A 12352-nucleotide genomic window follows, 5' to 3' on the forward strand; every position below is an offset into this window, starting at 1 on the left:
GGGCACACCGAAGGGTTAGGAGGTGGGGGTCATCTGGTTAATAACTGAGGCCGCAACGGCCAGTCATGTCCAGGAGAAGCTGCAAAGCGCAGAACCACAGATACCCAGAAAAAGCACCAGTGGACTGCAGTGCTAGTGGTGACCAGTAGGAGGCAGAATCACCATGAAGTAGCACCAGTGATCCTTGGTAGGAGAGAACCAGCAGTGCAGCACCCCAGACACCCAGACGGGGAGCACCAGTGGAGTACAGTACCAGCAATGACCAGCAGGAGGGGAACCCCAAGAAAGCAGCATTAGTGATATGTGGTAAGCAGAGAACTAGCAGAGTTCAGCACCCCAGACATCCAGAAGGGGGAGCACCAGTGGAGTGCAGTACCAGCAATGACCAGTAGGAGTGGAAGGAACTCCAAGAAAGCAGCATTAGTGATCCGTGGTAGGCGGAGAACCACTTATGCTGGTCAACCAAACACAACATTGTAGATTATGCAACACAAACAGCATGGCGGGCTGCCTGCCGGGTTTAGAGGTGGATAGACTCACATTCACCTGCAGTCAAAGGAAGTTGATGTCAGTGCCACGGAGACACAGCTCTCTTTTATGTGTCTGAAGAATTCATAAACCAAAGAATTTCTAAAATAAATAAAACCACCAAAAACAAGCAAAAATAAACAATATATACTTTTTAATAGAGTGGTCTAAACTGTGTAAAACCCTAGTAGAACCTGAGCAGACTGTCTGCAGCAGATGCTGTCTGGTGACGGGATGATAGAAGCTTCTTGTATGTTATGTGGGGTTCAGGAAGCACTGCATTATACTACCACAAGCCCTCAGTGTGCGAAGCATGAACTTACAGGAAGTGCAATACTCACAGAGGGGTCTCACGCGGCATGGTGTAGAGGCAGCCAATCAGCAGCGGCAGGGCGGTCACAACCAGGGCCCCCGCGCCTCCAAGAGCCGACCACAGGATGCAGTGGTATCGCGACATGCAGGGACCCCGTCCTAGAGGGAAAAGAGCTCTGGTTAGTCTGAGAGCTGGTGGCCCACCCCAAGACACTGACAGGGCCAACCCCCAAGTGGGGGGAAGCAGGTTGATGCTACCCCTCCCTTCCAACTACACCCCTCACCCTACACATGTCTACTGACCACTCTGGTTAAAGACCCTGGTTTAGAGAACCCTTATGTCACAAAGTTTTTATATGGTGTAATCTTCACTTTTTCAATGGCACCAAGACAGTGTTGGAGTGAAAAGCCTGGTGAGTGTTTGGCCCACAAAGCAGCACATTTATTTGAGTGTGAGGGTGAAGGGGTGGAATGCGTGTGTGTGTATGTGGATTAGGTTGTATAAGTCCCTGTTGTGTGGGCAAATCCTGACAGAACCAGACAAACACTAACTTTCTGGGGGCCATTACTCTATTAGGATAAATCTCTATCGTGTTTTTAGGTACTTTCAACGAGTGTATCAAGAAAGTAACAGTGAACTGCTTTAAAACCTACTACTGTGTGTATGTGTTTGTGTGTGTGCGCGTCTGTGTGTGATTCTTCTTTATTGATTATGCTGTTTGATCCCTCTTGCATTTTTCCTATCAGTAGGTGTGTATTTTAGAAATTGGGTTATTAGTTGAGAGGGGTGCAAGCTCCACTCAAGTAATAAACATAGTCCTTGTCAGGGTGAACCACAAACGTGACTAAATTAAACTGTGAGTAACCTCCTGGTAGATTGGTGCAAAACAGTCAGGCTTATTTTAGAGTCAATATGTAAGGACTGTATGTAGCACTCAAACAGTAATAATGTCAAAACAAAACAGAAGAAAAATCCCAAACCAACTTAGAAACATAGTGTAAAATGTAATACATGAAATGACATCAACATGACAAAAATCGAATCAGTAAAACCAGAGATATGAGTTTTTAAAATAGACGGTGAAAATAGCACCAAGAAGCAGAAAGCGCCACTCTGTGTTATCTGCTCATGCAAATCCAGGGGAAGTCACAAGTTCAGGCCAACTGCGATGGAGGGGTGCCGGATACAAGGACCAAGTTAGCCCTGTTGAAGAGTTTCCTTCCCAAGTCCAGTGAAGAGAGCTGTTTGCGTTGGCGGAGGTTGCGAGGCAAAGGTTGTCGGCACAAGAAGCTGCTCAAGTGTCGCGGACGGTTGTTGCTGTAGAAAGAAGAGCCGTCGTTGCTGCAGCTTCGCATTGTTGATCGTCGCGGGCTGCCACTGCCGGCATGAAGTGCAGATCTTGCATTGCTGGTCGTCACTGGTGGTCGCTGTTGACGCGCAGGGCATGTCCCGCTGCAGCTTCGCTTTGGATGTTGTCTCGGGTGTTCGATTCTCTGCGCCAAGTGATCACTCCACGGTCGTGACAAGCCCAAAACTTCTGCAATTTCACTTTTTCTTCAGGAGAGGTTCCATTGATGACCGCCAAGGGCCCAGGACCTGATCGGTATCATGACTCACTTCAGCAGTGGCCAGCAGCAGGGCTCACGCAGGTCCAGTTGGTACTGGAAGCTTGTTGTGCCCCTGTTACTCACACAGGTGTAATTCCTGGTAGCCTTCCTTCTGCAGTCTGCAGGGCAGTCCTCATCCTTCAGACAGCAGGGAAGTCCTTCTTCTGAATCTTTCACAGGTCCAAGAGTGTTCTGATGAGAGGGTCTAAAGGCCACATTTTTATTCCTGGTGCTAACCTCTGTGTTGGGGAGATCCCTGACCTACCCCTAAAACGCGTTCTGGGCAGTTCTTCTGCTTCCCCTGGTCTTAGCTCTAAACTGGCCAGGGTGGCAAAGGCAATGGCGGCCCTGGTGTCAGGTTCCTTTGTGCGTGTGCCCACAGTGACCATTCAAGGGATATCAGAGGAGGGAACAGCTCCTCTGCAGCCATCCTGTCAGAAAGACCCTCTCCCCTCATGCCTAGGCGTCCTCTGTCTCACTGTCTGAAACCAATACAAGGGGTGGGCTGTGAACTCCGCTCCGCTGGCGGAGCTTGTAAAGTTTTTGCCGCCACCGCGTAGCGGAGTTTACCAGCGCCGGCGAATCAGCGCACACCAAACCCTGCTCCAGGCTTTCCAGGAGTCAGGCTGCTCGTTCTAACTCTGAAACGACACGCCGCCTTCCTGCTGAACCACCCTTTAGAGCTCACCATTCTTGGAGGGCGGTGCTAATGATTTCACACTTTCTCTGAAAATATACTCAGATTAGTGAAAGAAAAAGACTACATTATTGGACAGGAGGTTATCTAACGCAATAGATTTCAGGTTTGCATTGGAATGGAGTATAGTTTCCTTTCCATGAGAACGCTTCTTCCTTAATCACGTTGTGGTAAATAAATAAATAATACCCTATTTTTGACTAGACATATATCATAACAGATAGCTCAATAAATAAGAGTCAAGATTCGAGGTAGTAGGAGTTTTGCAGGTTTATTACAGCATAAGGACAGGAACAGGACAACCTGCATAGGAATAGGATGGCAGGGCCCAGCAGCTGCTGGGGCTGAGTCTGGGATGAGCGCGCTGCCTTTTAATAACAATACATGAGCATATATACATAACGCAAACACATAGCATTACATTGCAGTAGGCGTAGCAGTGGGTGGAGCAGAAGGCGTGACGCGTAGCAGTCGCGAAAGATAAGAGTAAAAAGAAGGTGTAACAGGGCGTATACATAGACATGTGATGCAAACGTAACAGAATATGTCATGAATGGGCGGGAACCATGGAGGAGGCTACCTAAGGAGCCGGGACCTCTAACCTGGTGGTGCGCGCAAACTGGCAATGACGTGTTACGAGAAGAAGCTGGGGGCTATGAACTCTGTGCTAGGAGCAGAGACTAAAGTCTGGAGGGTCGGAGCGACATGTACCTAAACCCTATCTAGTATCTGATGTTTAGGGAACATGTTGATATAAACTAGAAGTCATGAGGGGAAAAGCTAACTGACTCTAAGACTGGAGCATGCATTTATTCTACATATAGTGCGTGATGAAGAATATTAAATGACCATTAAATACAGTATTTCTCTTAACATGGAGCCGCATAGGCTAGACAATGACGGAAACTATTGATGTAGTTCAGTAGCTTAGGAATGCAGAGAAGGAGGACTAAACTGATAACTGGAATCATAACATAGTCTTGGCAGACTCAGAGGCAGAGCCAAGCTGCACCGGGCACTGCGAGGCAGGAAGTAAGTGAAAGGTCGAGGATACAGGTGGGGGCTGTATCGCTCCTTAGCGAGGCTTCAGGAGACAGGAGCTGAATCTGATGTCCGGGCCCTGTTGAGGCCTGGAAACGGGGACTTTATAATGAAATAACGTGCACACTGAGAAACGTGGCAACGTAGCTTTACATAGGCCTGATATTCGTAGTATTCACGAGGACTGGAAACTGGCATACTAGAGGAGGACACAACTGTAATTGCGTCTTGAATCGGACATGGGGAATAACATACGCATATTGGTCATGCACACATAACATATGATGGATGACACGTAGAGACACAGAACATGGCAAAATTTACTTTTCCACATTCCCTCCTTGTCACTACGTTTCCATCAGGAAACATCAATATTCATGATACCATCTATCATTTCATACAGTACCATTTGTTCATCTCGAATTGTCTTGGAACGGGATTTAGAACGGGGCTTGGGACTAGGAATACAAGTGGTAGCACACATGCCGCAAATCGCAGGGCCACATTGTATACAGAGGCAGCAGCTGAATATGATCGCTACTGCGATACCTAGAAAGGACAGGACTTTCCATCCCCATGCAGAAATTATATTCCAGAACCAACCGGACCATGTGCCTGGATCCTGGTGTAATAGATGGGCAATTTTATGAAGTCTGGTTATAGCTGAATAAACAGACGGCGCGTTATTTGGAATGAAAATGCAACAACTGGATCCGATGACTCTACAGGCCCCGCCCCTATCGGCCAGTATGACGTCAAGGACGAGACGATTCTGGAGCACAACAATTCTCATAAAGGATTGCTCTTCGGTTAAGTTACCTAGAGCGGAGGCAGTCTCGTCTACTACAGCTTCAAGGGTTCTTGTTAACCTACGGATTAGCTTACTGTTTACAACTGTACCTAAATAAGGGAACACACCTTTATCAATATCAATGAATTGCTCTGCAGCAGTTTCAGTATAATCGACAATCGGGAGGTTTCTCTTGTGTCTAGTATGTACTAGGAAGGAATTCCTATGGTAGTCAGGTGGGGCTAAAAAAACAGGTGGCAGTAGGAAGGCAATGTAACAGGTTCCCTCCCAATCGAGGGGCAGACGAACATATGCGGTTTGACCACAAACAAAATAAGAATGACGTGAAGCTTTAAAAATAGATTTCCCACTGTCACTATACTTGACAATAGTAGTACAATCACTATGTCCTACATGTACGGAACCATTATTTCGGACACATAATTCGCCTTTGACTGGTAGTACTGAAATAGCAGGTAAGTCTGGAGTAGTATCAGACTGAACATTCAGGACCATGAAATTCGACGAATAATTACCTAAATTATACACTTCATTTTCTAGATCTAACCCGGTTCTATGGGGGAAACCTTGCTTGTCTGGGAAACATGTGCTGTTAAGAAAAGACATATCTGTTAAGGATGACGTTAACGTGGACCATGCTCCACACGAACCATTATGTGAAAAAGGATAAGGAAAAAGTGGCAGAACTCCCTTTGACGTCTGGAAAGGGGGGAGTCGACCACACACCCAACAATTAGTGGCATTGCTGGCCTGGTGTGAGTAATGTAACATGCGGATAAATGTATTGTTACGCATAGCGAGGCGGTATGAATATTCGTGAGGAGGCAGATCACTAAACGTGTGCTCTACTGTAACATTAGAAGGCTTATTTACATGAGGAACTGGAAAACACAGGAAAAATGCGTAACTAGTGCAGGATATCAAAAGGCTGAGAAATAATATGAAACTTAGAAAAACGATATATCGGATTGAGTTTTGACTAACTCTCTCACTATGGGGGTCTATTTTATACATGTCAGAAACAGTCTAACCGTTTCACCTAGGGGAGGACTTAGACAATCAAACTGGCTGACTTATTTTACTAGACCTTAATTTCTGTTTATACTCCTGTTGCGGAGTTTTCTCTAACAGGGGAGGGGTTGTGTCAATGTCATTTGCGGGACAGTCCTTAGAAACAATGTTTTGACAAGTCTTGATATCCTGGGAAATGTTCTTGGAGACCGGTTTCAATCCGTAGAATTTCTTGACGTGCGAAAGGTGTACCCAGCCGCGGCGTCCTTCCAATTTCACGGCTGTACGGGTGGTGAGGAGGACCTGACGGGGCTCCTTCCAACGTGGCTCCAGCGGACTTGATCTGTCGAAGTTACGGACGAGCACCATCGAACCTGGAACGATTTCATGCGGTGCCACCTCGGTATTGTCTGGAAATGTGGCGGCAACCTGTGAACGACATGAGTTGAGGGCAGACATCAAGGAAGCTAGGTAATCTGTCAGCATATTACATGAAACATCAGTAATACTTCGGGGTCTAGGAGTACCCCACATGTTAGGGGGGCGGCCGAAAACGACCTCATACGGGGACAGACCTGATCTGGAATGTGCGACCATGCGCATATAAAACAAAGCAACTGGCAGAGCTACTAGCCAGTCCACACCCTTATCTTTACATATTTTGGCAATTCGAATTTTCAGAGTCTGATTATGTCTCTCGACTAGACCGGCTGCTTCAGGATGGCGTACACAATGAAACTTCCACTGGTACCCTAACAACAGGGAAACGTGCTTCATCAACTCAGATGAGAATGGCTGACCGTTATCAGAATATACGACTCTAGGGAGTCCATATCGAGGGAAAAACTCACGAACCAACTGCTTGGCAGTGGTCGCGGCTGTGTAATCTGGGACTGGATATGCTTCTGTCCATCTGGACAAAGCGCATACAACTACAAGGACATACTTGAAACCTCGACATCGCTCCATCTGAATATAATCCATCTGGAGGACCTCAAAAGGGTGGTCAGGGGGCTGGAAACCACCTTGTTCCACCGGGACACTTTTACCTGGATTAAACTGACAACATATCATACAGGTACGGACTTTCTGCTTGGCTGCAGCTCGTAAATGCTTGTTGAACCAAATGTTCTGGATACTGTCTAACATTGCTTTTTCTCCTAAATGTGCTGGACTATGTGCGGTATTAATGATGACTTGAACCATAGAGTCGGGGAGAAACCATGCGGTCCTACCCTTTGTTAACCATCCTTGATCTGTCTGGACCCCTCCTTGTTCAGACCATTTCTTGATTTCATCGGGAGTAGCATGTAACTGGATATCTATGACATCTTGAGTAGGGTCCTTAACTGTCATACATGTAATCGGATCTGGAGTGTGTGTCTGTGTCGGATTAACTTGAATGTCTGGAGTCTGTGCTGTAAGCTTGGCTGTGCGATCTGCTAGATCATTACCTTGGGAAATAATGTCAGTAACTTTCGTATGTGCTTTGCATTTCATAATAGCGATAGATGTCGGTAAGTGTATGGCATCTAACAGAGCTTGAATAAGGAGACCATGCTGAATCTTGGTTCCATGAGAAGTCATGAAACCTCTCTCCTGCCAGAGCACTCCAAAGTCGTGTACAACTCCAAATGCGTAACGTGAATCTGTGTAAACATTAACTTTCAGGTTCTTGGCGTGTATACAGGCTTGTGTCAGAGCAACTAGCTCTGCTGCTTGAGCGGACAGGGTATCAATACGGTGTGTTTCAATAACTTCGGTGTCAGTAGTCACTGCATACGCGGCGACTAAATCTCCTGTACTAGTTCTCATACATGAACCATCCACATAAAGTGTCAGGTCAGGATCTGGTAACGGAATGTCTGTCAGGTCTTGTCTTGGCTTTGTCGTAATGTTGACTACTTCCACACAGTCGTGTGCGGCAGGATTTGAACTAACTGATGGTAACAGTGTAGCAGGATTCAGGATGTTGCAGCGTCTAATATCTATGTGTGGCTGAAACAGTGTCAATTCATAACCTGTTAAACGTGCAATTGTCAAGTGCTGAGTTTGTGTTCGATTCAGAAGAACTTCCACAGAGTGTGGAACTTGTACTGTCAAGGTATGTCCTAAGACTATGGAATCACTTTGTCTGATAGCTAGTGCTGTGGCTGCAACTGACTTGAGGCATGCAGGCAGAGCCTGGGCGACTGGATCTAGTGTGCTAGAAAAATAAGCACATGGCTTGTTTTGTCCTGCTTGATCTTGCGTGAGAACAGATAATGCTGTACCTTCGCGTTCAGTAACGAAAAGTGTAAAAGGCTTACTGTAGTTCGGTGTCGCTAGAACTGGAGCTTGGCATAGGGCTTTCTTTAACTCATTGAAACTAAGTGTATGTTCAGATGTCCAAGGGAGAACAGTCGATACGGCTGTCTCCTGTGTCGTTAACTGTATCAGTGGCTTGGCTAGAAACGCATACTGAGGAATCCATTGTCTGCAGTAAGAAGTAAGGCCAATAAAAGCACGTACCTCCTTCTGTGTCTTGGGCTGTGGAAGACTCGCTATTAACTGGATACGGTCAGGTGTCAACTGCCTACCCCACTTGGACAGTAAGTGTCCTAAGTATACCACTTGCTGGACACAGAATTGAAGCTTCGATGGGGACACCTTGTGCCCCATCTCGGCCAGGAAATACAGAACCGTTAGTGACGCTCGCTCGCAATCACGTTCAGAACGGGCTGTGATCAGTAGGTCATCGACATACTGGAGCAGGGCAGTGTCAGTTGGCATGTGAATATTATCTAGTTGTCTCTTAAGTGCTTGACTGTAAATACTAGGGCTTTCTGTGAAACCTTGAGGAGCTCGTGTAAACATATAGCTCCTTCCATTTAAACAAAATCCGAAAAGAAACTGGCTGTCTGGATGAATTGGAACACTAAAAAATGCGTTCTTGAGGTCAATGACAGTGAAGAACGTGGCTTCGGAATCAATGGCTGTCAATAGGGAAGAGATGTCTGGGACAACTGGGTACTGTGGAATAATACATTTATTAAGCTCTCGTAGGTCGATCACTAATCGATATACTGGGGGTGCATTCGGATCAGTACGTTTCATGACTGGAATGATCGGAGAGTTACATACATTGGAGTCAGTTTCTACAACTACTCCTTGAGCCATGAGCTCGTCTATAATTTTGGATAAGGCTGCTACAGCCTCAGGTGGCAATCTATACTGCCTGATTCGTGGTAACACTACACCTGGTTTGAGAGTCACACGATGGGGTGTGATTTGCATATAACCTACATCAGTTGGACCTTGCGCCCATAAATGCTGCGGAACTTTAGACAGTCTGGAATCAAAATCTCGTAATACATAGTGACCCTTAAAGTCACGTAGGAACAATCGTATTCCCTCTGGGGAACAACATATAACTGCACCTAACTCTTTCAGTGTTTTAATGCCTAATAGATTTTCTGGACATGACTTAGTAAGTAACAGATCAGTAGTGCGGGACAATGGACCTACTTCTAGAGTGACTGGCTTTGAAATCTCATTTACGATAGGTTTTCCTGAAAATCCAAGGGAAACATTTCTTGAGCCTGAGAGCGGAGCCCCTGGAACTTCGGCGTGACTAATTGTGGTCCTACTTGCCCCTGTATCAATCAAAAACTTTCTGTCTTTCCCTAATACTTGACTGTGAACATAGGGACCTTCTTGATCTACAGGTATCTCGATGAGAGGCAAGCCTACCTCCCTCTCTAGGCTGTTTCATGAATATGGCTGGTACTCTGGATACTCAGACTGTGCATACTGGTACATCTGCGATGTAACATGCTGTGTTGCAGCAATAGGCTGCGGAGCTGTAACTGTCTGTGGTGCATTCTGTGACTGAGGAGTCTGTGAAACTTGTTCTTGTCTAGGCGGACGTGGTCTTTCTTTAGTCTTACCAGTAGCTATGTTATGTTTCAGAACTGTACACTCGTTTATGAAATGACCTGGCTGTTTACAATAATTGCAGTTCCCTTTAACGGGAGCTGCAGGATGACTGGCTTGATTCGGACCCCTCTTCTGACTGTCTTGAGGAACAGATTGTGCAACTAGCACTTTCATTTTCGTGTCTTTCATACGTTTTCTCTCGTGTTCTTGCTCTTCTCTGATTCTATTCTGGTGATACTGGAGCATCTGGAGCATCTGGGACGGAGTATTAGCTTGCCAGGTACTTTCGACTTTCAGAACTCGGTTTTTAATTGGTGGACTTGAATTCTCGACTAATTTAGTAACGAAAAGGTGAGGGTACGACTCACTACTTGTCTTGAGACCACTGTTGATGCTAAAGCATTTTTCAAACCTAGAATAAAAATCACTAATATCTTCTTCTTGTTTCTGTTTACAGGCTGAGATTGCATCCCAGTCTTCTTTTCTCGTTGTTAATAATCTGGGTAAAACTTGAATTAATAATTCTGGTAATTCTTTACATTTCTCTCCAAGACCAGTACCTGGTACACGTATCTTATCTTCTGCTTCTAGGACTGCCCAATCTATCTTTTTCTCTCCCACCTCCCATTCTTTTTCCTTTAGCTTTTCATACACCCCTGCGGGCAGCAGAACCTTTAACATTTTAATGATATCTGGGTAAGTGTATTCTCCCATACGGAGCATGTCTTTTAATTCTCTATGGAACCCTGCTGGATCTTTGTCATGACAGGGAATTAATTTCTTCATTTCGAGGAGTTCCATCTTTGTGATCGGAGTGTATACAAACACTCGCTGCATTTCGCCACCCGCTCCTCTGACTGGGTTGACTTCTCGTAACGGATTCTGTCTGTCTATGTAGAATGATTTACTTTCTGGGGGTGAGACATGAACAAAATGCGGGTTTAAGAATGTTCTATATTTGTGGCGCTGTTCTAGAATGACACTAATTAAATCGGTACCTAGACCTCTCCATTTGTACTGGAGTAACTCGTTCAAGATATCATGTAACGGGCCTGGATCAGAATGTTGACTCTCATACAGAGTAATGAGGTGCTGAATCATATACATACCCACCAGTCGCTGCTCGGCTGGGGGCATTTTCAGAAACATTTGTGCCACTATTTCGTCTGGAAAAGTGGTAGAATCAGTAATCCATCGGACTGCTGACCGAACTATTTCTTGTTCATGCATAGTACTTAACTCACTATAACCGATTCGTGATTTCAGAATGTGATCGGTAGCTTGGAATACTTGTTCTAGGGAACCTTGTTCTGGTGCTGGATGATGGAAAATTGACTTGTGTTCTAGGCGTAAATGACGATCTGGAAATCTAGGTTTTCCTACATACGCTATTCTGGCAGTATTCTCGTCGTCTTCCTCTTCAGGATCAGAGGTACTTTCTTTCTCGCTTACTTGTGCTGATTTACGTTGTTCGTGTATCTTTATTATCTCTCTACGGATTTTCTTGTACATACTTTCCATGGCACCAATGGTATTGTGCTTTCCTTCGGCTATATTATCACTCCACTTTGTCAGAGTTTTCATTTCTTCCGGGTCTTTAGACGGATGATCCTGTTCTCTTATTAGACAGTTAATTAAGAACTTTAATATCATGCGCTGAATCTCGGCTTTCCTTTGAGACATGGCATCACTAATACTTTGTGGGTCATCCCCTGTACGGATGAAACGATATATCCTGTCTAGATCTTCTTTCATATTCGGCAAGGTGACTAGATACTCGGTCACTCTCCTTACGCGTACTGAATATAAAACCATATTATTCTCGCCTGGGACTGGGTCATAGGCACATTCGCCAAGGGCTTGCCTGATTTCTGCGACAGACTTATTACTCTTGGGAGTACGCTGTGATGCTTGAGCATGTAATTCGAGTGCTGATAAACGCTTGCGTGGCGGCGGGGTTTGAGGAAGACCTCCTCCTGCGGCCCCTAAACTAGAATCATCAACTGATGCTTTTCGTCCTGGCAGGGTCGGTAATTGTAACGTGGGCTGGACTTGTATAGCGGGCTGACCCGGGGGGGCTGTTAAGGGCACCCCGGTGTCTGGAGGAGCAGGAATTACCTGATTTACAGGGACTGGCGGAGCGCGAACAGGATTTGCATATTCGGGGACTGTGTCGTCCAGATAGGACGAAATAAAAATATCAGCTGCGGTCGGTTTGTGACGTAGCTTGGTCGGAACTAATGGTGGCGGGAAATTACTGGATGCCTCTGGGGTCGCTTTTGGCAAGCCCTCAGCAAGAAGAGGATACATACCCTTAATGAGGGCATTCCTCTGTCTGTCTGATTGCTCAGTTCTAACTTGTTCACCTATCTCGATTAATTCTCTTTCTTGGGCTCGTTCTTGGGATTCTCTACTTAGTTCTGTCT

General features: G+C 45.7%; 1 protein-coding gene across 1 annotated transcript in view; it reads right to left on the minus strand.

Annotated features, from left to right (window-relative positions):
* Positions 1-865: 865 nt before the first annotated feature.
* LOC144773376 (cell adhesion molecule CEACAM5-like) overlaps positions 866-12352 on the minus strand; it is a 248210-nt gene continuing 236723 nt past the window's right edge. The window contains exon 8 of the mRNA XM_078658346.1: positions 866-999. Coding sequence (XP_078514472.1) covers positions 866-999 — 134 coding nt within the window. The remainder of the gene's footprint in view (positions 1000-12352) is intronic.

Source organism: Lissotriton helveticus, chromosome 8 (genome assembly GCF_964261635.1).
Source record: "Lissotriton helveticus chromosome 8, aLisHel1.1, whole genome shotgun sequence".
Taxonomy (NCBI): Eukaryota; Metazoa; Chordata; class Amphibia; order Caudata; family Salamandridae; genus Lissotriton; species Lissotriton helveticus.